Source organism: Cebidichthys violaceus, unplaced genomic scaffold (assembly GCF_023349555.1).
Source record: "Cebidichthys violaceus isolate CVI_PGR_0920_01 unplaced genomic scaffold, fCebVio1.0.p SCAF_9, whole genome shotgun sequence".
Classification (NCBI taxonomy): domain Eukaryota; kingdom Metazoa; phylum Chordata; class Actinopteri; order Perciformes; family Stichaeidae; genus Cebidichthys; species Cebidichthys violaceus.
In genome coordinates this window covers 4,249,659-4,277,461 of record NW_027176975.1, presented here as the reverse complement: position 1 = coordinate 4,277,461, position 27,803 = coordinate 4,249,659, and the positions used below count along the sequence as shown (strand labels likewise).

Sequence of the window (27,803 nt, the reverse complement as noted above, 5' to 3'; positions counted from 1 at the left end):
TAGACCATTGCTTTCCAAACCTCCCACACAGGTACTACAACTCACAACGCAGACATGCACATGAGCGTGAGGATATGCAAGTTCACACACACACACACACACACACACACACACACACACACACACACACACACACACACACACACACACACACACACACACACACAGAGGGATTCAGTTACATGGACCTCAGCCGCAATCTGGACAGACACCGGGCCCACCACTAAACAGCCTCAAAGAGGGAGGCAGAGGGCTGGATGGATTTAACAAATCACACACACACACACACACACACACACACACACACACACACACACACACACACACACACTCTTTCAGTTCGATGAAGGAAATCAATAAAACAAATGTCTGGAGAAATCTGGAGCCAATGAGGACTGGAACAGGACTATTAGTGAGAGAGGCCCCACACGACTGAACTCTCTCACACAGACAGACAGCCACACACACACACACACACACACACAAACACACACATAAAGACACACACATACACACACACACACTGCCGGGCATACCTGTAGAGAAAAGGCTCTGAGCGCCGGGATGGGGATGAGGGCTGCCATGAAGAAAGCTGTGACGTTACTGATGGAGGTGAGAGCCACGCTGGCCCCGGTCCTCTTCAGGCACTCCCCCGTACGGTCCTGACAGACAGAGACAGACAGGTAGATGAAAGGAAAAGCAATGAAACTTGACTCTCTTCATCAGGTTGTAGCCAAAGGCAACTGTGTAATACTTGAGATTATGTACAATTATCATAATACTGATATGACTGACAGTGATTGCAATGATTCTCAAAGCCCCGAAGTGCTCTTAAATAAGCCAGCTGGGCCTGTCTACTTCTGTTTGAAGAATAAAGGTAAAAGTTGAAAGAGATGACACGCCGTCGCTCAAAACAAATAGATTCTTTGTGTGTTCAAGACTTCATTATTTAGTGATAAGCATGCACACACCAGGTTTGCCAGCAATTGTGTGAAGATTTGAGGACGTGCAGGACCACACAGGGAGTGTCTGCAGGCGTGTGCATCTGTGTGTGTGTGTGTGTGTGTGTGTGTGTGTGTGTGTGTGTGTGTGTGTGTGTGTGTGTGTGTGTTTCAGACAGGAGAGATCAGGTTCAGCTCTGTTTAGTTTTCATCAGAGCCACACAAAGGAAGTTGGGGGATGAGGGAGGCAAGGCTGGAAGGGAAGCGGGGGGAAAACAAAAACAAGCAAATACATGCCTGTGTTCCCCCCCTCTGGAGATGAAAAGTTATCCCGCTCCCCACACACACACACACACACACACACACACACACACACACACATACCCACACGAAGTATATATAAAAACAGACTTTATTTACTGGCTTCTGCAAGTTATTTTTTTTTCTTTTAGTGTTTTCAATTCTGTATGTGCCTCGGACTACTTGAGAGGAAAATCTAGATTTATGATCTAATTAAGAGCGCAATGGACCCCGTTCTGTTTTCACATATCGAATATGGAGCATTGCTTAGATAAGCAGGCTGAGTGTGTGGCACATGCAGCAGGCTGTTAAGACGCTACATCAGGCTTTTCACACATTCCACCTATGGAGGAGATAAGACAGCAGAACAGCGTGGACGTTTGCCTCACCTCGAATGGGATCCTCTTGTTCTGTCCGGTCTCACTGAAGGCATGGGCGAGGAGGAAGACGTCATCCACTCCAACACCCAGAGCCAAGAAGGGGAGCACCTGTAGCACACACGCAGGCTTCATGAGCTCCCTGAGCCCCGAGGAGGACCACAGCCGCTACAACCGTGTCGGTGTTGGTTGCATGCTGTACGAATTTCTCTCATTTTGAATTTTTGGGAGGGGTACGAAACTAAATGCAGCGTAGCCAAAACCATGCATCATCACTGCCAATATTTCATATTTTGCATAAAGGTTGTTAAAGAATGACAATGGTAAAACATCGTATCTCACTGTGTTAATCTGAGTTACCTGTGTGGTTGCAGCATTGAAGGAGATGCCCAGGAGAGAGCAGAGGCCCAGGCCGGCTGCCACAGACAGTGTTACCAGCAGGACACCCGCCAGCCCTACAGCCCCCTGAGACTTGGCACAGTCCCACCGTAGCATGGTCAGACACGCATAGGCCAGCTGGGAACAGCAAACAAGAAGTCCATTTATCAGCCAGTCATTAAACTTCTTCCCTCCTCTTTTAACAGTCTGTAATCCAAGCCTAGACCTGGGTTCTTTTGGCTCCGTTCTCACCATCAGCAGGTATCCACTGGCCACACGGATGACACTGATGTCGGAGAAGGACTTGAGAATATCTTCCAGAGTGGTGCTGGTGAAAGACAAGACCTTCTGAGACGAGTTTGCTGCCACACTCTGCAGCACCGCCTAGAGAGAGGCAAACGGGAACGGGTAGATGGAGAGGAAAAGCAACAATAAAGATATTAATAAAGAATAATAGACTTCCAAGGAAACGAAAAAGATTTGGAATACCATTAAAACAACAAGCTTGAACAGGCTGCTTATGAATGAATAAAATCCATCCCACAAAAAAATGTACATTTTTTGCTCTCCCACAGCGCAGCTCTAGTTCATCTTCAATGACCACACAGCCAGAACTCCCCTGATTTGAACGGTCAAATATTGTGCTCATCTATAATGATCTCCTGCTCTCTTTTTCTTTCCAAGAGGTTTGTTTCTGAACTAAATCAGTGCAAGTCCCTGCAGAATAAAATGTATTTGTCTCCCCGATCATATTTCTCCCTCAATATACCAGCTCAAATCTGCACCTACTTTACATGTACTGTATGCGTGCAAATACATGATAAATAACACGTAGCATACAGTACGTCTCAAGGTACAGAACAAGTAAATCTCTCTCTCTCCGTGTGTGTCTTTGAAGACAACAAAGACAAATCGCAGCCCTGAATAATGAGCTCTGTCTCTGTTGGTATTTGGAGGAATCTGCAGACAGTACCATGACCCATCCTCTCCCTCTCTCGCTATCTCAGGGCAGACAGATGGCTTCAACATTGAACTGCAGTTACTGCTCAGTGGGGAGCAATGCTGGCTGACACACATTAGGAAACACGCAATAGATCACACACACACACACACACACACACACACACACACGCACACACGCACTCGCACCCACGTGTGAACTCGCACATGTGTCAGGCGCATACCAACATGCATGCACATACTCTTCAATGCAGGCACGCCTAACCGCGAGTAATACACGCCGCTATAAGACAGAAATTTGTCGTCTTTTACTTCTTTTTTTGATCGCCGCAGATAACCCCCCCCCCCCCCCGCTGTATTCAAATAAACGATCACACCTATTTTCTAGCTATCTGTGATCTCTGGGCCCCAAGACGAATGGCGCGCACACACACACACACACACACAAGGTCACACTATGTCGAACAGAGGTTGGGGGGGGCCCCCCAAAAACAAAGACCAGATGATGTCACACACATGAGCCACCAATGGGGCCACAGCTGGGAAAGCGATTGTGTGTGAACTTCTGAGTGTGTTTGCATGTGTGTTTGTACGTGAGTTAAAGAGAGAGCGAGAGAGCGCGGGAGAGAAAGAGAGATATCCAGCACTCCCTTAATGTATTCCAGACACGCTCACCCTGTTGCTCTATTGCTCCTCTCTACTGCGCATTAAGAGGAAAGCTTTAGCCTATTACCGCACACCAACAGTGCTTCTAGTATCTATCAGGGGCCCGGGATTTGGATGGGGCCTTTCCATGTTCACCTGTATCCGGTCGTTGATTTACGATGTGGTCGTAGAGGATTTAGGGTAGATTTCTTTTCTCTTTCGGTGCCCTCTTTTTTTGGATCTCTCTCTCTCTCATTTGTGAGTGCTTTGGCCCTTACCTCAGAGTATTTCCTCTGCCAGGCTTCTAGTATAGCTGCAGCCTTTTCTTCATTCCAGTTGATGTGGGAAACCTCCTCGTAGCCCCGAAAGTGCTCAAACATCTGCTTGGGAGTCATCAGCTGGAACATGGTCTGTAAGGCCTGGGCACTGGGAAGGAGGAAAGGAGAGAGAAAAAGATGGAAAGGACGAAAGGGGGAGAAGAAACAGACGGAGGTCAATGACAACATCATGTTTACACGAGAAGATCAGCAAGGTGGTGAGCTGGCTTCTGGATTGTGCAAATAATCATCAAAGATGATGGATTCCCAGCACCGACTAGAATTAAAAGCTTGGGGTTGTTAGAACTCCAAAAGGCCAGACCGTTGCTTCATTTCAAAACCACTGATTTAGTGATGCTCAGTGATCAAAATAGTGAAAAAAATGGCCAAAACTTTTTTTTAAACAACCGTTAAACTGATTAAACAATCATCATGATCATCATCATAACCACAATCACATTACTTATTATTATTATTGTTCATCTACCCTGACACTAAGACACCAATAAAGACAACAGAAATGTGTTTTTACATATTTATTTGTACAAAACAATCTTCCTCTACTGCAACGTGCTCTCCCTTAGATTCAAAGCTCTCGGCTAATATTCCTTGCAATGATATGATACGGCAACAGGAGCCATCAAAAGAAGTATACAGTGCTGCTTAGACGTAAACAGTGAACTCGTTTTCCATTCAGTGTGTCTGAACCAACATGCCGCAGAAACACAGGTCCATATGTCATCTTATCTCTTCTCTGTTCCAAACCAGACTGAGAAGTTGGATGGCACAAAGGGGTTTTTTTTGGACTGGATTTGATAGTGACAAAGGAAGTGCCAGATCCCATTTAATGGGTATCTGGTCCTAATCTAAGCAAGATTCCTGATCATGTTCTGACAGATTGTAACAGGGCCGTGGGATCCAGTGCGGGGAGGAATGCACCGTCCTTGATGTACACATCAGGAAGGTAATAAAGAAAGAAAACGCATGAGTCATTAAAAGGTTACTAAAGAACAGTCATTTTTTTATTTATTTTAGGAACCAAGGGAGCAAGCATTAGCTAGTTGTTCTCTTTATGAATGTGATCTGTGTAATACGGTGATAATGACGGTAATGGTGGCAGTTAGGTCGCATTCCACCACGGCTCCAGCTTGAGTCTTCCATTAGAAAGAGTTGTTGACTGGTGCTTTTTTTTTTTTTGGTACCATGTCGGTACCCGGGATACCGCGCATAAGATTGACATTTCTTGGTCGCCGATTAAACGATTCAGCGAGTGTGGCGTCGAAGAGGATGTCAGTTTTTATGGTCGGTCTGTGTCTATCTGCAGTGGAAAACGAAGCAGAGAAGCACCTGGTCCTAAAAAGCGAGTGTGGTGGAGTCGAGCCGAACCGTGCAGTGGAAATGAGGCATTAGTAAACAAGATGTAGAAATTGAGTGCCAGCAGTAACAGCCCAATGGACAGAGCAACTAAACCACATACAGACACTCACACACAGGCAGGCAGGCAGGCAGGCAGACAGGCACGCACAGACACCCTAATGACCCAATCTTGCCAGGAAAAAACACAACCACAAAACAAACAACGCACCCCACTGTACTCTGGAGCCAGTTTGCGTGTAAATGTGTGTGTGTAAATGTGTGTGTGTGTGTGTGTGTGTGTGTGTGTGTGTGTGTGTGTGTGTGTGTGTGTGTGTGTGTGTGTGGGGCTTTAACTTGGTGTGTGCATGCATGTGCATGGCCCATCCAAACTGCAATTTCACATTAAAATAAGTGGTCCATTAGCGAAATGTTGGATAACTTGTGTAGCTTTCCCCTGTTAAAAGGGAAGCTTCTCATTGCTTGATAAAAGTTTTATATTTACATAAAAATCTTGAACAAAAACGGTGATTGACTGATTGTAATGTGTTGTGTTATGGAGAGCATACAGCTTATCGCACACATAAAGATGTGTATATTACACATCCATATGTATACTACATCATCTTTACGCTTTGTCCTGGTGCTGGCGCTGTGCTTGTCCACGCGCCCCAAAATCGCTGAACATTTGGACAAACTAGCCCGTCCATAGATCCCTCCGTGCACGTGTTTGTGTGCGTATGAGGGGGTACTGTCCAAGCAGAGCGTCCAGAGCTGAGCAGGAACAGCTGGTGCTCTAAGATTTCACTGGAATCTGCTAATGACTGCAAGATTTACAGCACACCGCGCACATGCACGCATACCCGCGCTGTTTCAGAGCGCATAAAAGAACAAAAAAAAAGAAATACACACACACACACACACACACACACACACACACTTTTTTTTTTTTTTTTTTCAGAATAAGCCCTGCAGTGATCACCGCAGTGTTTATGAGGGTGTGTATGTGTAAGTGTGGGTATGTTACCTGAGCAGGGGTCCGCTGCCGTTCTTGGTGGTCCCTCCCACGATCAGTTCCTCCTGCCAGTGCATGTACTTCTTGGACAGACCATGGCAGCCGCCGCTCAGGGCCCGCGCCACGTCGAAAGGCTGGTGCAATAAAAGCAACAGCCGGGAAAATAAGCTAGTCAGAAGCTAGTCTCAAACCAAAGACTTCCATGTTTTTACTAAAACATAAGAAATGTTGCACAGCGTTGTACTCCAAGGCCAAAGCTTGAGACTGCGTGTGAGTGTGTGTGTGCCTACCTTTGTCGAGTTCTTATTGGGCGCGGTGAGGGGGCAGTCGGGGTCAGCAGGGTTAAGGCAGGGTCTATCCATGTAGCCATGTCCGACATCTGCCTTCTCCAACATGTCCTCAAAGCTTTCCACGGGAAAATTTACCCTTCGCAAATCCTCAAGGAACTCCTTGGGGTCAAAGTTGGTCCATTGCAAAGGGTCTTTACCTCTGCAGAGTTAAAAGTAAGTAGGAATACTGTTAAACCATGACTTCAACCATGTTTTAAGATGCTGCGTTTCTGTTTCTGGGCATTTTCTAAATCAATTGTATGAAAACATGTATCTGTACTTTAAGCCATCCTTCCTTCTAAACATTCATCCCAGTTTACAGGCCGACTTCCTGGTTCAACTTTGGGCTATCAAGCTAACCACAATTGATTACATGACATGATGACATGTTTACAACTCATTGAGTACTAGTGTTTCTTGTTATGTGAGCTAGTTAGCTATCATAATCAATGGAAATGATGAATGAAAACTGGATGCAAGAACATCTAATGATGAACTGTTTCATCTACACTGGGTGTTGTGTTTTTGTGCAATTACTTGTGCAATTACATTATAGAAATTATTGTTAGTTCTTGTTTTGTCGCCATTGTGTGTGTGTGTTGGTGTGTATTTCAGGGTTTTGCATTTGTCAGATATTTGGGTGTAATTACCTCCAACTTTTATCACTCTAAACAGTCGCATTTTTGTAATCCCTTTTTTGCTGGGTGACAGAAAACAATAAATGGAGACTAATTCCCATCATGCAATGGCACAGAGCTGAATTCCTGCTCCAGAACCAGTCCTTGTCTCTCTATGCCTCACACATTCCGATCTCCCTTTCTCTGAATCTCTCTCTCTCTCATTCAGACTACATTGTATGTGCTTAACCAGGCTTGGGTTATTATTCCCAGCCTTCCAACCAGAACATAGTAAAAACCTCTTTTACCATCTGAGACCAACGGGCAACACACACACACACATACACACACACATACACACACACACACACACACATTCACATACTCTGATGACACAGACTCAAGCTGATACACTTTCACACGTCCACATAACACACGCATGCACTGATGGCAATGGCACGCACACACACACACACACACACACACACACACACACACACACACACACACACACACACACATGCAGAGGTAAAGGCCTGCTGAGTATTACTGTAGCAGCAGGCCATTAGCGACAGAAGGGGCAGACAATGGTGTGAGGCCCAGGGCTGGAGAGAAACGATCGCCAGCGATACGCATGCCAGCAACCACTACAATAGAGCCTTCAGAGGGGACGACACACACACCCACACACACACACACACACACACACACACACACACACACACACACACACACACACACACACACATGCACACACACTCTTGTTCCTCTGTGGTGTCTCTTTGGATGGCCTGAGCGTGTTTGGGCAGCTTCTATTAAAAAGGGGTAAAAACAAGATCCAGAGATCCAGATCTCCTCCTTCTCGCTTTCGCTCTCTTGACAACAATCTGAAAAATACTGCGACCATAAACACTAACTCCACATTCCCTTGATCGCTGAGCACTCAAGAGCTCAGCGATCAAGACCTTGTTGTCCCCAAACAGTTTGCCAACTGGCGTCTCAGTGAGGGAAACCCTTCTGATCATATGATCGTTAACAACCATAATTTCACCTTGCAGGAGATCAGCAAATCTGTCAACATGCTGCGTTGGCGTGTTGAGATTGTGCCGACGCGTCATAAAACCTAGATTCTGAGTCTTTTTTGCGTACTTACGGGAGATAGACCATTCCAGACTGGAGCTTGGCTCCCTCCCAGAAACAGTCCAAAGGGGTGATGATGAGGCAGGGATGAAGCTTTTCTATGATCTAATTGGACAAACACATGCCGACACACAGCGGGTTTGACACACATTGACAACAGGAAGCGTACATAGCAAAAAACATCAGAGACAGAAAATGTGGATTGTGCTATTGTACTCGTCAATATGATCCAGAGAGCAAAATGAAGAGAACCACATTGAAGCATTTGCATCTTACCTGATCCATATAATGAGTTTCTGTGACGAGTTCTCCTGATTTGTAGCATAGGTTTTCTAATTTCCATTGTCTGAAAATGAGAACAAAAGAGTTTCTGTTCAGTTTTTGTCAGAGCCACACAACACCATGAGCCCCGTAGGCTAGACTGATCAAAGAAGGATAATACGTCTTTCATCATTATGAGGTGCTGCTAGCCCAGACATAACTCAATACAGGTAAATCATAAACACCATAAATAACTACCTCAAAGCTTCGGGTATTTCTTGCAGGGCTTTTTGTTATTTGATTGCATTAAACTGCACTTTGAGGCAAAACTGAAATTGACGATGAACTGTCGAGAACTGGAACAGATGATGATTATATGATGACGACCGACGGACAAGAAGCAAACCTGGAACAGAGATAGACGTGGAATAGTGAGTTACCTGTTATAAAGGTAAACATGAACTCTGCTGGCTCGGATGGCCGACTCCAGGTGCTGCAGGAGAGCGTCCACGGTTAAAAGATTGGCTCCGTCCTCCCGCGGCGTCTGGATCATCAGCTGAGGGTTAAACATGGCCTCCTCGCCTATATTCTGCCGCGTGTACGTCAGTTCCCGGTTCACGCGCCCGCCGACTGGAAAAAGGAAGGTGAATGTGTTAAAACTGCAAATATCCAACAGCCATTCTTACTGTCAAGTATGCATGTGTATTTGATCAATTAGGTGATTTAGTCAGTATATATTTAAGGCTCATCCTTTTCAGCTTTTACTGAATTTCATCATTTGGATATAAACTGATTTGAAATGTGTTTGAGTGTCCAAGCAACATCATACAACCATCAAATCCTACCTAATTAAAATCTTAACCTTTCTCACCTAAATGTCTTTGGGTTTGATTTGAGACGGGATCACTTCTTGAGCTACAGATGTTTTAGCACATGATGTGTGTTTGTGATGTTTTAGCACATGATGTGTGTGTGTGATGTTTTAGCACATGATGTGTGTGTGTGTGTGTGTGTGTGTGTGTGTGTGTGTGTGTGCGTGTGCGTGTGTGTGTGAACATCTGTGACTCAAGAAGTGATCCTGAGCCCGGGCCCTTATCACACTCGTATCTCAAACAAAAGCACTTTGCTTACAGTGAGCTTGCGCCACTGCAAAGCCAAACATCCAAACCCCTTTGAATCCAGAAGAGTAACATCATTCAAACAAATCCACATTTCACGGAAACAGCTCGATCTTTGTACCCCAATTTATGGCTAACAATTCAGCGGTGCCAGATCACGTTGACTGCATATGTTTGTGTGTGACAGTATGTGCTTGATAAAGAGAGTGAAGAGAGAGAGAGAGAGAGAGAGAGAGAGAGAGAGAGAGAGAGAGAGAGTGTCTGTCCTCCAGGCTTTGCTCCCAGTATCGTGGTGGGGCTAAGCCCTGTGCGTGCGCTCTGAGCTCTCAGCTAGCCCGAGCTACAAAAGCAGCCTTTCAGGCCCTTTTAGCTGCCCTGCTCCACCCCAGCACAGCCAAGGCAAGTCTGGCAAAGTCTCTCTCGCAAACACACACGGACAAATGCAGCCAATTGCTGTCATCCAAGCATGCACACAGTTTCAGTCAAATGCAAGGGTAAACACTGAATACCCCCCAAAAATGGCCCGCAAACTTAAAAGCAATATAAAAGTATGTGTTTTTGTGCTCGGCACAAGGACATACTTACTCAATGCAGCCTGAGACGTGTGTGTGTGTGTGTGTGTGTGTGTGTGTGTGTGTGTGTGCGCGCGTGCGTGCGTGTGTGTGTGCGTGTGTGCATCCTTCAGTTCGGTGTATCTGCGTCTGATTTACGAGCAGAGGATTTGAGCCCTTCCATTAACAGTGAGTGAAACTGCTCAGTGAAAGCTCGGGCAATTTATAGTCACCTTCTTTCACTTGATCTCACACACACTCTCACACACACACACACACACACAACCTGAAAAATGCCCAGTGAGATAAAGCCGACTGTGTGAAAACTCTGTTACGTTTTATTATGCCTTAATCCAATTTAACAATTCCGCTCGATTCGTGCAACAGCAGGCATATATATTGAATATCTTCAGCCCATTGTAACGGCATTAAAGTTGAACGTAAGCATGCCTGTTCTGCTGAGCCGGACCACCCAGTCAGACCAAGGGAACAGGGAGGGAGGGGGCCATGTCTTGGGGCATTAGGAGAACACACTTGATTTCTTTTTTTCTGGACCCAAACAGCATTCTCATCTGATTCTGTCTGAAGGCATGTTTATAATACTCATCATTAATAGCAGGCCTAGGCTAACCGGAGCGACATGCTTTCCGCTGCTTGGCCGGCTACACGGCTACGTTACACCAGCCCTCCCTTCAGAAGAGCACGCATGGAACTGATTTAGACCCGACGCACACTGACAGTGGACTAACAAGTCGACTTGTCGCGTACACTCAACGCTCAAAAGGCAGAGCATGTCGCCCCGAGGCTTGGTTAAGGTGCACTGCCATGGAGAAACATGGGGGAACGGGTATTGGGAAAGAGGTGCACCCATTTTTTTTTTTTCTAAATGTGCAAGGAGACGAGGAATGGTCCGATTGAAAAAAAAAAAAAAAGACGAGAGAACGATCTTAGAAAGAACTCACTGTGTGTTTTGAACACATTCAGAGTTCTGGACTGCCACCCAAAGACCTTGAGTTTACAGCAAGCAGCGAGGAACGGGACAAGTCGAAGGAATGTACTCTTTCTCTACAGGAAACAGCACATCACGGCCTCGGGCTTAGAGAATTCCACACTTCACGAGGTTACAGCGTTTTGGGGTCAACACTCGCATAGCCTCGGGGTGAAATTAACACCCCAGCTGGACCAAGAAAATGTGCGAGTGTGCGCGGACGCACTGGCGAGCAAGTGTGTGTGTGTGTGTGTGTGTGTGTGTGTGTGTGTGTACACACAGCTGTGTTTCTTCAATGACACATATCCCCATATTCCGTCTCCTAAGAAAAACCGGTTGACCCCGGCATGTGTTGATATCTTGAAGGTGTCCCGCTCCAGGCGCGGCTGCTGTGACCTAAAACAAAGTGTCACTGGTTTTCAAACGCTTCCTATGTCAGCTCCGTTGCTCACTAGCTTTCTGTCCCTTCCTTGTTCTGAGTCACATTCCTTTGATGTGTGGCCTTAAACATGCTCACAGAAAATTGATTACAGAAAAAAAACAGGAAATTCTCACATTTGGAGGGTTGCAACGGGCAAATATTTGACATTTTCACACATTAATAGGGCTGGATGATACAAACAAATACAAATATCTAGATATTTTTTATCAGCTACCTTGATAACGATATTGCGCCAACATTGTATTGATCGTTTGCTTTTACAAAACGAGATTTTTGATAAATAATCATCAGTAATGTGGATATAATGACTAAGTGGGTAAAGGCAAATAATAGCACAGCAAGAAAAGTCTGTCAAGTTGAGAAAATTACACTTCACTTTACTGCGATGCTTAAAACCAGGAAAAGACAACGCTGCTGTTATGAATCTAGTCTCATTTCACAATATCGATAAAACATCGATGTATTGTCCAGCCTTAATAATAAACGTCTTGAATAACATAACTTAAATATCATTTAATCAACTTTTCAAACTTATGTCATCAATTGACAAACTTACTAACCGATTAGTCAATCATTTTCAGTGATAATTAACTAAGTATGGTAAGGATTTTGGACAACAACAACAACAAACTAGTTGTAAAGTGCATCACTGAATCAAATACTTGATCGATCACGTCAGCACTGACCTCCACCAGCCCCCTCTTAATTCACACACCTGCTTTAATGTGCGTTGTATCTGCATGTGTGCGCTGCCGGGTGAATGATCAGAAACACTTCTAAGCTAAGCACTTCTCAATAATAAACCAGAATCAAAGTGAGAAGGGAAGAAGAGAAGAAAAGAGAAGAAGAAGAGACGAAGAAAAGAGAAGAAGAAGAGAAGCGGGCCAATGTGTGTCACTGTATTGGAGCGCTAAGTGCGGGTATTCAGCGTGTTGCATAACATTAACCCCTGGTCCCCCCTATTCTCAAAGTACGGGGGGTGGGGGGTGGTGGGGACGAAGGGAGAGAAAGTAGGTTTCTAAGGAACTGACATCACCCCCCCCCCCCCCCCCTCCCTCCTTTCAGTTCTGAACTCCCCCTCATCTTTATACTCTCATTTTCTCTCTCTTTGCTCCATTCAGCTCTACTCCGTGATTGGCCAGATCATGATGGCAATCAGCCCGGCCCCTCTGTCAAAGCCAGCCCACCCCCCTTTTCCTCTCGCCAAATTTCTCTCTTTTCCATGCAACACACACACACACACACACACACACACACACACACACACACACACACACACAACAGCGTAGCCCCACCCCCTGCACATCTCTTACTCCTGACAACGGAAGCATCCCTCACTTTCAGGGAAAACATGCACCAGCGGCAAAACAGCGCTCAGCAGATCTAGAATCAGTTTGAAGCCCTTGTGACTTTCGCCAGCACTAGCAGAGGTCTGATATAATATCTGAGCTAGTTATAAGGTGCTAAACGGATCTTGTATGTGTGTGTGTGGGACCACGCGCATGCACACGTGAATATACTGTATGTAGGTGCGTGGGGCTAAACACATCTCTGTGCGCGCGCGTGTGTGTGTGTGTGTGTGTGTGTGTGCAGAGAAAGGATTAGCTGGATTAGGCCCCCTCTCAGCAGGGACCCCCTGTGGTGATGAGGAAGCCCCCCAAAACCAGGTCATCTCTCTGCCACCAAGTCTACAGCGACCTCCCATACGCTGAGCCCCCATACCGCCAGAGGAAGAGGACTCCACAGCTCTTTGCAGAACACCTACAGTACATCAGGATGGGAGGTGGAAAACCATTCCCAAAAAAAACAAACTACAAAAATAGCTAAATGCTACTTTGTTAAAGATAGTTTAACAAAACCAATATATGAATTACATGCTCCTTTGACGTAGAACGTTTTCTACATATATTGTACTTTGCGGACAAGAGATTTGTCAGATTTACAGGTATGGATCAAAAAAATAAGCATGCTGTTTATTCATGTACCCTTATTAGATAAGGCAATTGTTAAGATATAAATATCATCATCTTGTTACAGGATAAGATCAAACAAAAGGTTCTCTTTTGAAAAAGCAGACACTGTTTGCTTCGATGCTACGGCTGGTTTTCAAGTTACTTAAAAAAAGGGACAGCTCACTCCAAAATCAAAAAAATACATATTTTCCCTCTTACCTGTAGTGCTATTTTGCAATTTGAGATTGTTTTGGTGTGAGTGGCCTTGAGATTTGGAGATATCGGCCATAGAGATGTCTGTCGTCTCTCCAATATAATGGGTCTATTTTCTCTCAACCATAGTTCTCAAATGAAACTGTTCAAAACAAGGTCTGTGGATTATCTTGAGTAACCGAGTAATCGTAAAGTAAGAAGGCGGACATCTCTACGGCCCATATCTCCAAAACGCAGACCAAAACAATCTAGGTTGACAAATAGAACTACAGTTAACAGGAAAGATATATATGTGAACTGTCCCTTAAAGAGGTGTAGCAATGAAATGAAAGTTGCCTCTTTCTCTGAAACATTTGATCTTGCTTGGTCCTTGCTACTGGTCAGTCTGTTGAGTTTCCCACACTAAGTCCTCCGCGTAACATCACCACCTCCTCTTTTCTCCTCCTCCTTTCTGTTCGTCTCCTTCTCAGCTGCCACTGCCAATCACCTGACAGCGCTTTGATCACCAAGAGGAACCCACCTGTTGCCTTCCTCCGCCATTTGTCTGCTTCTACCTCCTACCATCTGCTGTCACTCTCCGTCTGTCCCGCAAAGTCCATCTTTGCTTCTGGGACTTTTTATGCCGAGCAAATATCAGCAGCTTCTTATTCTTGCTGCCAGTGTGCATCTTGATAGACCCGCTCAAAAGGCTAGGTAAAGGTCAACAATTCTCTGCGGCCATTAAGGTCTGGCTGAAGGTATTGAGAACTTATTATAAGTGTGAATCTCTTCTAACTATGACAATATTTAACAGTAGCTGGGTAGCAAAACGGGCCACAGTTTCCTGTTAAAGTAACAACTTTATATACTTTATATACTATTCTGATTCTGGAATCAGAATAGTATCTCGAGCCTTTTATCCTTTGCTGGGTTGCAGCAGTAGAAGAGTCGATATATTTGAAACTAAGGGCGACTTGCATTCTCTCCCCCTGTTGTAGCAGCATTGGTGAGAGTACTAGCAGTAACAGTTGTAGTGCTGCTGGTAGCAGCATACACAGCAGTAGTAGTAGTAGTAGTAGTAGTGCTGAATGCAGGCTCTGCAATGCAGGTGTGCACACAGCCACAAATATGTGATGAAAGGCCTCACTGAGAGCCGAGACCCTATCTGACCCATGTTGAGCTCCCCCCCCCCCCTCACTCTCTTGCTCCCCCTCTCTCTCTCTCCCTCTCTCCTTTTCAGCTTTCAAAGAAGAAGAGGGGGCTGCCACACAGAAGAAGAAGAAGAAGAAGAAGAAGAAGAAGAAGAAGAAGAAGAAGAAGTAGAAGAAGAAGAAGAAGAAGTGGGTGACCACAAACGAAGAGGAAAAAATAGAGAGAGAGGAAGAAGTGCTAAGAAACAGAGAGTGCTCTGACGTGCATCTGTAGCAGAGTGTCCCCTCGTGCAGCCCGACCCCTGACACAAATGTGACACCCCAGCTGCCAACCCCTGCCCCCCCCCCCACACCACCCCACCCTCCTCTCAGAACCCCCACCCACACCACCAACCCTCACCCCCCAGCTCCAGCATTACCATATGTATGGCTCCCCTCGCCCCTGATTATGCTAATCACCTGTCCGGCCCCTGCAGCAGTCGGCTGGCTCCCAATGCAGCTTCCCCTGGGCCCGAGGTGTACATTCACACACTCCTCAATGGGCAGATTCTTCCACGTTGCTGCCTTCATTCAGGTCCCACTCTCCCCTCCCAACCCCCCACCTCCACCCCCGAAAAAAAAAAAAAAAAAAATCCTATTCAACGCCAATGGATTCACAGAGCAGTGGAAAGAGTAGTAGGGCAAGAAAATGCTGACAGAAAGTCTGTGTTTGTAGCATGTGTGTGCAGCGGTTGATTACAAATACCCGACACATCAGACAGATGATGTATTAATTGGTGCATGCGACCAAGAGGATGTGCGATGTGATGCCTCTGCCACTGTAAGTGATGTAAAAGTGTTAAAAAAGTATCCACAGCACACTCTTTTGTGTTAAAACAACAGACATTAAAAAAAAATGAATTAGAAAAACAATTCCATTCCATCAACTCCAGCTCCGTTGAGAGAAGAATTCTCTTCCTGGATCTTCTGTCAGTGGCCTGTCCAATGCAAGCCAGGTGAGCGACCCCCCCCCCCCCGCATCTACTGCCCTGTAATTGGCCCACAGCCCAGCCATAACAGACTGTGACATGAGCCCGAACAGCCGATCTAAACCAGCCATCTCTCTGTCATTTCCTGGAAAGACGGCCCATAATTCCAGGTATCCCAAAATCACACATTCCAAAGTGTCATATAGAAGAAACAGAGAAAGTGTGAACGGGAGGACAAAAATAAACCGCATTTCCTTTCCACTTACTTTTTTGTGGTTACCTTTGCGCATAATTAAGTTTACGGTTGCTAAGGCTGGGTACCATTTCAAAATAATCAATATTGGTGCCAACACCAGAAACGTTGGTCTCGGTGCCGTCATTAAATGTTTTTGGCCACTTTTAGCTCCTGGGGGAAATGTCTGGCTCTATAGCTGCTAAATGCTCCCTGTCAGTTACTAACTTAGTGTAGCGTACAGCTGATTGACGAGGACTTTTTTTCCCTTTAACGCGGCTGCCTGTTGCGGCCAACAAAGTAAAACTGATGAGAGCAGAGAGAGTGAACCAAAACAGTAAAAGCTGCGGTCTAAAAAACCAAAACAATGAACTGAAAGACACTAAAACGCTCTGTGGAGCAGAGTTGGGTTATTGTTCTCTGTGGGTTTGCCACTTTGAGTTATCCCTTTCCCTTTGCACAGACATTTGATTCATTGTTGATGTAAAAATATGGATAATATAGGCAGCTTTAAATAAATAATACTGCTGAAGGTTTCAGTAAATAAGCCTCGGAATCTGACCAAGGGATACCAAAGTTCAATTTACTTTTGCATTCGCTGTGAGCGGGAAAAAGTCGGGAAAAAACGTTGACTGAAAAAGTCAACGTTTTAGGGATTTTGCTTAAAGCCCCGGTGGGTTTGCAACACGGCCTTTATTTATCCAGTGTGCAGATGCTCGTCTTTTTTCCCTACACTGAATTTGTTATGCTGCATCCGTTCTGCACTCGCTGTGATTCGCCCTGGACAAAACTGTCGGATTTAAAACGTCTGAACAGAAAACCAGGAAGACAGTGACAGAACAAAAAAAAAGTGGTGCCCATCAGGCCTCGCTGCACTTCATAACACAACAGCCGAGTCACAAGTTCCCAATGTCCTCATGCTTCAGCCAGACTCGCAGGGCGGTCTCCGTTCAGGAGACTGTTTCACTCTGACGCATACTGACTTAATCTGGAGTCCAAACCTCTCAATCATCCGGGAGAGGAAATGTTTTATATCACTCTATCTTTATGCCTCGCGTGTGCATGTGTGGTACTTGTGTAACGGCCGTGGCTGCCAGGTTCTATGACGTTGTGCTGTAGGAATTGCAAATGAACTATACTGCTACGTAAAGTAACCCGTGTGTGCCAGAGGGGCTAAGAAATTCCGACGACACACACGATTCGGAGATGTTTACGGTGCGTTTGCGTGACAACTTCTCGGCAGGCGCTGCATCCTGAAAGGCATCAATCCACACCTCGATCGCTCTCCTGGTGTACGGTAGGCACCGCAGCCAAAACACAAACACACTACCACTACTATACTCCTGCTTCTTCCCCCCCCTGACACACACACACACACACACACACACACACTCTCTCCCTCTGCTGTTGTACTTTCTCCACCCCTCTGGCAGTCAGCGCTGTGAGGGAGGGAAGAGAGGAAAGGGGAGGGAGGGATAGGAGGGGAGGCGAGGGAAGGGGAAGGGAAGGAGGGAGGCCAGACCACCCTGCTCTCATGGCAGGGCTGAGTGTTTACATTGCCGTGGCTCACTCTGTAATACATCTGGCATTCTGAGGCCACTCTCTCCAGCCAGGGACGGGGGAGTGGTGGTGGGGTGGGTGTGTGTGTGTGTGTGTGTGGGGGGGGCTCGAGTAAAGAGAGAGACCTTTCTGGCAGAGGGGAAAAGAGAGGGATAGGAGAGAGAGAGAGAGAGAGAGAGAGAGAGGGAGGGAGAGAGAGAGGGAGAGAAGGAGGTAGAGGGGGGAGGGTAATTCTCTTCACAGTCTCCTGTGGTCGGTCATTCGCAGGGCTCTGGTTTTTGAATAAGAGCGCCTGAAAGAATGCAAAATGTAAACAGAGAGCTTGGAGGCATCTCAGGATGTCGTTTGTGAATGGGAGTGCGTTTGCGCGCGCACACACAAACACACACACACACACACACACACACACACACACACACACACAGACACACAGACACACACATACAGCATGGTCAACAAGCAGATTTTTAAAAGTTATCTGAAATTTGCTTTCGCCAGGTAGGGGTAATATACACAAAACTGCTTTCAGATGAGGGAGCGCTAGCTTGAGAAAACAGCGCTGTGAGTCTGTGTACAGTACCAGAGGCGCAATGTTTCCCCACACTAAATCCCTCACCAGCAGGCCTGCACTTTTCATCAACTCGTAAAGTTTAACACAACACGCTGGAATGTTATTCCTTCTATAGAGCTTTAATCCTGTTTGTAATGAACGGATAAACACAAACCTAATTGAGGCCGGTTTTGAAAATGTAAAAAAAAAAAAAGTGTGCACGCTCACATTGGTGTGCGACTGTGTGGATGGAGAGAGAAAGATGGATGACTCTATGTAGCGGATTCTGTGCAAACTAGGAACGAATATTGGGTGTGGGCGCATTTTGTGTGTGTGTGTGTGTGTGTGTGTGTGTGTGTGTGTGGGTTTGATTGCTTGCGGCTGCTGAATGAAAGCAGTTGGAGATGGAGTGTGAGGGACAGAGTGAAAGAAAAACGAGAGAAAGGAGGAGGAAAACAGATGAAGAAAGACGAGAAATAGCCTGCCATGCCAGCGCTGGTCAACCACCTACTCACTCGCAGAACCAGAACTGCAAAGCCTCACATGTGAGTGTGTGTGTGTGTGTGTGTGTGTGTGTGTGTGTGTGTGTGTGTGCATCCATGTATCAATGCTCCCATACACATCAAACGCTGGATAATTCAATCACGCAAACCACAATCCTCTGGAGACGCCACATTCAGGCCTCTCCTCCTCCTCCTCCTCCTCCTCCTCATCTTCGTCCACAAGAAAGGATGTCAGGGCTTCTTCCGCATGCACTTAACATTATACCGCTCCCCTCTCCGCTGCCATTACCAGCAAAACAACAAAACAACCACCAACTCTGTCAACTCAGCTCTTAATCACACTAGATACGAAACAGACATGCGAGCGAGGGAGGGAGTTGCTTTACAAAGACAAACCTTTGGTCCCATCAGACTGGATTCTGAAACCTTAAATCAGGCTTAGGATGCACACAAACATGGACGGGCGCCGTTTGAACCGTTACATATGGATTTCAGGAATAAGCCGAAAGCAGACACAATAAATAATGAACATTCGATTCGGGAACGGGACTTTGAGTTGCCTCCCGTCTGTCGCGTCATTCCTCATATTTTCTTACTAATGATGACTTGCATTGAAGTGGAAGATGGAGATTTGGGTTAGGATAATTTACAGAAAATCAGAGATTAAAGAAAAATAATTACATCAGATTCACTGCCCTCTGCTGGAGGACAAATGTCAAAAGGTTAAACACAAGCTCATAAAGTGCAATAGTGGAGGAAAACAACGCACAGTCTCCTAACAACATCTGGCTCACGTGAGATGCCCTCATACCCGCGAACGCACATGCATAAAGACGCATACGCAGGACACAAGCAACGCCTGGTGACAGCTGCGACTTCTGCTGCATTTCCTCCAGCCCTCCCATCCTCCATCCCCCTCCCTCCCTCCCTCCCTCCTCTGCTGCGAGTCTTCACTCTGCACCCAGGCCACAGGGTGAGTATCAGGTGAGGTTTTAAATAGCGGGGCCTCCGCGAGATGACCTCAGGGTCCCAGGGGTCTACCCCCGTGGCCCCTGGCCTCTACACTTATGTCCCGCCCACCCCCCCCCCCCCCCCCCAAGAAAGCGCTCCGGGACCTGGGGCCTCCTCTCAGTCTGTAGCCGCGAGGCTACAATCCGTGCCCTCTGCCCCCAGCCGGCCAATAAATCTGCAGAACTCATTTCAACTTGATTCGCTCACACGTATCTCTGTGTCCTCTCCTTTGTCGATGCTAAAGCTACAGGCTAACCACGACTCAGCTAAGATTGCGGTGCAGCTCCATCTCATCTGCTCAACCCCCCCAGTTTCAACTTCAACCCTTTGCCCGGAGCTTGAGCTTCAAAAGCTTGATTCCAAACGTTCTCCTGCCTGTACCTTCTCTCACCCATCAACACGGACCCCTTAGGTCCTCCGTCAGCACAGAAACCCAGCGAAGGAGCGAGGGGGCCGTCCTACAGGAAGGCCAATGTTTACGCGATACTGTTTTAATTAGAGGCAGGCGGCACCGCTATTTTCTTTACAATTTGGCCTGTGTTTGCCTGAAACCCAGGATGCCACGGGATGGCTCCGTTTTCCATTCGTGGCCAGGAGGAACTTTCTTATTCCTCTCCTCTGTGTCTCCGCTCCCTGAACGTGGCTTACGGTTAATCATCGCAGGATCATCTAGAATCATCTGCAATCTGAAACCGAGGACGCATCTGAAGTCAAACGCGGGCCAATGTAGGCATGCGGTCGGACATTGAGGAAAGCACACAGACAGGGGGGGGGAAGCTGGAGAGCACAATACTACAACTTCCTGTTTGAGCCCATAGTTTCCTGTGAGGGTCACAGTGGACACAAACGCAGCGTTTATCTGCAGTGTGGATGCCATCTGCCCTAATTACACACCGCTGTTATTTGTATGTGGTCTAGGGAGGAAAAAAAGATTTTTAAATATAAAAAAAATTGTTAAATGTTTAGCAAAAACACAAACCCCCATACATCCTATCCTTGCTGGTTTCACACAATCGCCTCTTTGTGCAGGCGTGCGTCTCACTCCCCATTGGTCTCTGTCGCGTTGTCTAATAAACAGAACTTCCTGTGTCTGAGTGTTTCTAAACAGTGTGCTGAGTGAGCGCTGGGAGAAGAGACAATCCCTGCGAAAGCTGCCGCACGTGACAGCGCGCAGAATAAACACGCCAGTCCGCTGCGGTTTACGCGGCTAATAGGTGGTCTGCCGGAGACCTCGGCACCGGCAGAAGGCATGTGACGACGGACGCGACGTGAGATCACAAAAAGAAAAAAAAATGCGATTGTAAAGGATTTGAGAGATCTAATATGAGCTGGGTGTATTGTGTGTGTGTGTGTGTGTGTGTGTGTGCGTCCACAGGCCACACAGCTTCCAGGCGGGGTCGTCCACGGGTCGCCTGCGGAGGGCAGTTCCAAATGAAACATAAACAGCCGCTCTGTCCTCTCCTCCTCTCTCTCCTCTTTTTCCTCTCAGACGATGGGCCAGTCCCCCAGCACGGCCCAGTACAGCGCTCCACGGTCCAGGCAGAACTGATCTATCCCTCAGCTGTGCAGTCTAATCTAAACAAACAGATCTCTCCCTATCAACATCTGGAACCCCTCACGTACCGGGGACCTAGGAAACCACCGCAGCCCAGTCTCTTTGTCAGTGTGTGTGTGTATGTGTGTGTGTGTGTGTGTGAGCAGGTCTCTGTGCATTGGCATGGGCCAGTGCGAGGCCACGTTGTAGACGTCTACCAGAGGTTAATAGACTTGGTTCGACATAAAGCTAGCCTGTTCTGACAATACTAAAACTCGATGCTGTAACTTGGGTGAAACGCGTTAAAGGGTAAAGTAAGAGCCAAGCAAAAAACAGGAAAGGCTATACAACAATGTAATCATCAGTTATGTTCCAGTAAATTTGATGTAAATGCCACAGCTGGTGCAAGGGGGCTGGTGTTTGTTTTTTTGTCAATACCCGACTAATCTTTTAGTCCAAAAAACAAGAAAATTGCTAAATACCAATCAGAAGTTACCAGGGCCTGACAAACATTTTCTGACAAACACAAAAAAGGTGTTTTTAAGTAAATTACTTCCTAAAAATCCATCCAACGTATATTTTTTTGGGTAGTATATGGGACATCTTATCCTCTGTAGACTTAAAATATGGATGTAAAAAGGTTTGCAGTTTGCTGTTTCATGAGGCAGTGCAGCTGCAGTCAGCTTGAACTCATGACAATTTTAATGTCTTTCAATGGAGAGGGGGGGGGGGGGGGGGGGGGGCGTTTTCAAGGTGCCACAAAGCATAAGCATAGTGCATCATGTACGTCTCTGTTGTCCGTCAGTATGCTCCAAGCGATATGTATATATCTGTCATAACAGACCCTTCACCGCGGTGCACATGACCGCCGGTCTGACATGTGAAGAGAGGGTGTGAAAACAAGTGTGTTCCTCTGGCTACAATCAGCAGCCCTGTCCCGAGGAGGCTCCCCTTCTGCCTGAACCCGAGCCGTCTGCGCCTGCGCCACAGATTAGAAGAACACGCTGTCGGTCAGACCCCTGCAGCAGCACGCAAGGGGAGGACAGCCAACCCGGGGAGGAGGTGGGGTGTTTGATCCGTCTGCTTTAATGCTTGATCTCATGAGCTTTACATTTTTTATTTTGTGTTTTTATTTGAGGGAGGGAAAGTAAAATGGGATGAAAATCTGAAGAAAAAAAAAAAGGCGACCACGCAAACCTGGCGACAACTATTTTGTTTCTTTTTTTTTTCATGACCAAAAGAAAATATTTTGTTCAGTTTTTTTCAGCAGCAAAATCTGCTCCTCCATTCATGACTCCTACAGCCGACTCTAGCCCCTAAGTGCAGGAATGCGGATCAAAGGGAAGGAAAAAAAAGCACAGCCCCTTCCCCTTCCCCTTACCCCCCCCCCCCCCCCCCCCAAGCACCACCCATACGCACAGTCCCCCTTTTTTCCCCTTCAAGTGTTCGGTCTTCATAAGTTGTTTCTGAAGAAAAAAACAACAACAACAACAAAGACGAGCGGGCCCATCCACTCCACAAACACCGGCTCCTGTCCTCACTCCGCTTTTTCCCTGCAGCCGGAGACAAATCTTTTCGGAAAGTTGAGAGCTGTCCAAAACGGGACCACACACAGTCTCTGAGCATTCAACTGCTGGGGGCAGGCAGACACACACTCACACACACTCTCACAAAATGGCGGCTTTGACAAAAATTTCCTCTACCCTGAAAGCTGCTTTATGAACTTAATTACGACCTTGCTTCGGAGCGCAGTTGCAGTCACCTCTTGCACGGCTTGTGTGTGCATCCAGCGTGGTTTTGGAACCAGGGGAAGCATAAATTTCATAGATAAATTAAATTATTTTCAAGTTTCACTTGGCCACTTGCCAGGACCTAAACAATAAACAAACCCCCTGGCTTGTTTAGTAGCAGAACCAATCCGCTCTTCTTTCCAATCTAAACCATCCCACGCAGTTTCCAAAACACGCAATATGGAATTGCATAGCTTCAAAAAGCACTGAAAAAAAAACAGAACAGTTCTGGCATCTTACATTCAAAACACACACACACACACACACACACACACACACACAAAAACAGATAAACTCGTCAAAAACAGCCAATGATAAATCAAAAAGTGTCTTACCTTCCACCCAGAGTTTCTCCACGTCCGTCTCCAAATTAGCTGCCCTTAAGCCCACGGCGAAGGCTCCGAAAATCATAAGGCCCACGACCAAAAACTTTCCGCAGTTCTTTTGTATGTAACAGCCCAGCCTGAATAAAAGTCTCTGGAACTTCGCCCTCAGCCATAGAGGTGCTTTCCTCCCAGTCGCCTTCCCCTACAACGAGACAAGAGTCCTGATGTCACCGTCAATTCAAACCCCAAAAAAAGCATTGCTCTTACCTGGACAGGCACTACCTGTAGGGGTTTGAAGAGAAGAGGTTTGATTGTTAAGACAGGCAAAGACATGACATACCACAGGTGTGGACCCAAGTGTGTTTGAGTCAAAAGAGTCTTCAAAATATCGGACCCGAGGAACCTCATCGGAGAAGGCTGGCTGTTAGGATTCGCTTTAAGACCCGGGGGGGGGGGTTCTGATAGGAAAATGGAGCTGTGCTCAAAACAACAATAAAAACACATTCACTGTCTCGCTCTACCTCGCTGATCTGTGATGGCTGAAACACACGCATCTGCAGAGGACCGCCGAGAAACCACCCAGGACTCCCCAGAGTGAGAGCCACAGGTTCTGTCATATCGGTAACACATATAAACTGTAACCTTAGCAGGAGTCATGCAAAAAGGGAAGAGATCTTCATCCCCTACAGGTCCCCCCCCCCCCCCCCCCCCCACACACACACACACACACACACATTGTTCTGTCACTTCGCTGGTACAGAGAGGGGTTGTGAAGATGCTAACACAGACACACTGACATTAGGGTGTCACAGGTTTGTGTTGCTGTGCTCCAGAATTGATTTGCAGCTGGATCTCCAGAGTGGATGGAGGTAAAAGACACAGTTAGACAGTAGGTGGCCTTTTTTTGATCATACGTCTCCTGTGTCTCTGCTTCACACAGAGACATCCTGGGTTTTAAACACATATAGAGCCTGGAACCCTTCTTTGGATGCATAATCATGCTGTAAAATAGCACAGCATGGTCCCTGTCAATAGACTGAAGAAGTATAATAAAGGCATTGGTCACGAGAAGGTAATCTATTTTGAGAGTGTTGTGATTTGTCACCGACACCCACGCGCACACCCACACACACACACACACACGTTGATATTAAACACCGTGAAAAGGTGCATGTGGTAAAAACCCACAAACACCACCACACACAACTCCCACTCCCCGTGTGTTCTCCATGTGCACGGGGGAGTGGAGGAGCCATCACATGGGGGGGGGGGGGGACTTACAATATTTGTGAACGGAAGAGGGCAGCCACATGGATTATTTTTTGTTCTTTTCTTCACCTCTTAACGCGAGTCGCCCAAGTTGGGACACTGTCACACACACACAAAAAACTTAAACTTAGCCACCAAAAACATTTTTAACATATATTTTTTTAACGCAGCTTACAGAAAATAACGTCAAGCTGTCTTATTATGAAAACTGCCAATGACGGGGTTAGTGTGGACCGCGAGAGAGAGCTGCATGTTCTGCCCTCGTTCTGTCTCGAGACCCGTTACGAGCTGGGATGTGGTGATCGCGTGTGCGACTACAACTTGTTTTCACATCCTAAAAACAAAAACAAAAACAGAAGCCGGGTTGCACGAGAACGGTGTAAAATGTTGCTCAAGTTTCCCGTTCTCTACAACCTTGCCTTACCCCCGTGTCCACCCCCCTCTACACCCCCTGTCCCGTCCCGTTACCTAGCAGCGACTGGACATGGTTTGGCCACCTTTTTTTTTTGTTTTGTCCGCAAATACAATGAAACCAACACCATAAAGCTCCCCCCGGTTTAAGATGAGAAATAAGCACCTGGGTTATTTGCTCCAAAGCAAAGCCCGCGTCGCAGTAACTCGGCCGCTGCAAATACTCCAAATCCAGCGGTGCGTTGCGGGTATAGTCCCCCCTGTTCCTCCGCGTTATCCTCGGCCGATCGGGGTCTCTGTTTTCCTGCTCGGAGGGCGCATTAGCAGCCGAGGCCATGTTGCGGGGACTGCGAGACCGTTTCCCACTTTAGAGTATCTCCCCGAAAGCGTGCAGCGATATCCCAAGGCAACGGAGTTTCACTCTCGGAGATCTCACACCCGCGAAGTAGGACTTCATACTCCTGTAGGAGACGGCGAGTCAAAGTCTGCGCCTTCCATCCCAACATTTCGCGATCCGGAGGTCTCCGCCGCTTTCACCGCATTCACCGTGCCTCTTCCACACACACACACACACACACACACACACACACACACACACACACACACACACACACACACACACACACACACAAAAGTAGGGTTCTCTCAAAAAGCGAAGTGCGCAAAGTGATTCCCATACACAAGTCGTCGGGTAAGAAACCTCGATGGTCGTTGCATTCTGGTGAGATCTATGTGGTCTTCCCCCTGGGCCGCGCGTCACGGCCAAGTCTGAGATTCAATAGAAGAGGAGAAAAAGACCTCTCTCCATTTGGAGGCAGGAGGAGGAGGAGGAGGAGGGGTGAAGAGAGAGAGAGAGAGCGAGAGAGAGAGAGAGAGAGAAAAAAAAGACTGGAGATCCCGCCTCTGGGGCTGTCAGATTGCAGGACTTTCTTGGATCTGATTGGTTCCAGAAGGGCAAAAATTACTCAGCAAACACGACTATTATTAGCTGCTTAGCAACAGCTCACTAAAGTAGAGAGACCACCCAGGCGGGGAGACCTCATGTGTGCATCTCCAACTTCAGGGGAGGCTCGACGAGAGCCAAAGCCGCTTGGTGCGTTTGGTTGTTCTGGGTTTCCACGCAGCGCCCTGTCGCCAGAGAGAGGTATTTCCCAGAGATAGAGGACCTGAAGTCTGAGGAAAGGTACGCGGTTTGAGCGACGGAAGGCGGGTAGAGGAATGTCTGAACTGCAATTTTTAACTTTGATTTTTTTTTTTCTTCTACCGCCACCATGATGGTGCTGGTAGTTGAGCCTCAAATTACAGCGGTTCAAGGGGAGGTTCCACACAATGATGCCGTTACAATGTCAGCGCCGCTATAGCGCATATAGAGTCTTTATAAAGTGCAATTTATACTGTTATGTGGCCTTATTTATTTATAATCTTGTTTTTATACAAATAGCAGGGATACATCCAAAAGTATTATATTTTTGTATTTAATAAATAAAGTTATGGTCACAATGATTAAAAACCAAACAAACTGCGTCTCCAACTATGGCTGCATGTCAATCTGTAGACAAAACCCAACAACAGTCAACATGCAAAACAATCATCTTTTCACACAATTAGTAAACATAAATGTCATTTTTGCGCCTAACGCGCGCGGCGTATAAAGCTCCGACACATGAAATTGTTCACTCTGCCAGAAGATGAGTCAAATCGAGCTAATTGCTGATTAAAAAAAAACAAGCGCAGATCCAAGGATTTAGAGTTAAAGAAATATACATGAACATATCAACATGTTGATCTTCAAAACATATTCACGTAGAGAATAAACAATAAACAATAGAGGAAATTAGATCAAAATCAAATCTAAGAATTAAGAAATATTTGTAACTTTTCTTTAAAAAGGAAAAGCAAATACCGCCTAATTTAACTCAGACTGTCTTGATGGATGTGAAGAATCAAACAGGCTGAACAAAACAAACACATTGAGGGCTAATTAGCCCGTGTGGCCGCTTTAATGAGATCTCTCCGCTGTTCAAACTTCACACCTGGGCCACTCCGCGCTCAGCAGCGGCTCGTCTGGCGGCCAGCCGCGCACACACACCATCTTCAGTCCAGGTGGGGAGAGCTGTCAGAACAAATGCGTGATATCCGCCCCCCGTGGAGACCGAAACGTGTCCGTCACGAGGAATACTAAAAAAAAATACCTGCTTTATTGTTGCGATTACGCGTTGTAATCCGTCTCGGTCGCCGGCATCGCGCTCTCAATTACGTGGCTGTTCCTTTCTGGCCACGTGGGTGGTCCCGTTCGCATCATAGGCAGGACTCTTTGACTGTCACGTGATTAGCCCAAATTTGTTTTTTAGCAAATAATATTTTTTTCTCCTGTATTGTTTTATTTGGTCAAAATCAAACTGTAGGATTTAACTGTACTCCTCCTTTGGCTCAAATGATGTCTGATAAGTGCCAAGGTTGAGTTCAACATTAAGACTTTTCTTTGGAGAAAGTTATTTTAGTTGGAGGGTGAGCTGCAACAGTAATGTCACTTCAGTGACATCAGATATCCGTGGTGTGGTGTCTGAGTGTGTGTGTGTGTGTGTGTGTGTGGTGGGGAGGGGGGGGCATCTAAAGGAGGAC

General features: G+C 46.5%; 1 protein-coding gene across 2 annotated transcripts in view; it reads right to left on the bottom strand.

The window, feature by feature from the left end:
* The window catches only part of ptch1 (patched 1), a 48,404-nt gene extending 22,473 nt beyond the window's left edge, over positions 1 to 25,931 (bottom strand). For both annotated transcript variants that reach the window (XM_068703616.1, XM_068703617.1), the window contains exons 1-12: positions 25,348 to 25,931; positions 23,511 to 23,703; positions 9,074 to 9,263; positions 8,649 to 8,718; positions 8,386 to 8,477; positions 6,577 to 6,775; positions 6,299 to 6,420; positions 3,880 to 4,027; positions 2,249 to 2,380; positions 1,979 to 2,134; positions 1,631 to 1,729; positions 537 to 662 (exon numbers count right to left, since the gene is read on the bottom strand). In XM_068703616.1, coding sequence (XP_068559717.1) covers positions 537 to 662; positions 1,631 to 1,729; positions 1,979 to 2,134; positions 2,249 to 2,380; positions 3,880 to 4,027; positions 6,299 to 6,420; positions 6,577 to 6,775; positions 8,386 to 8,477; positions 8,649 to 8,718; positions 9,074 to 9,263; positions 23,511 to 23,703; positions 25,348 to 25,518 — 1,698 coding nt within the window. In that variant the 5' untranslated portion in view covers positions 25,519 to 25,931. The remainder of the gene's footprint in view (positions 1 to 536; positions 663 to 1,630; positions 1,730 to 1,978; positions 2,135 to 2,248; positions 2,381 to 3,879; positions 4,028 to 6,298; positions 6,421 to 6,576; positions 6,776 to 8,385; positions 8,478 to 8,648; positions 8,719 to 9,073; positions 9,264 to 23,510; positions 23,704 to 25,347) is intronic.
* Between the last annotated feature and the right edge of the window lie 1,872 nt (positions 25,932 to 27,803).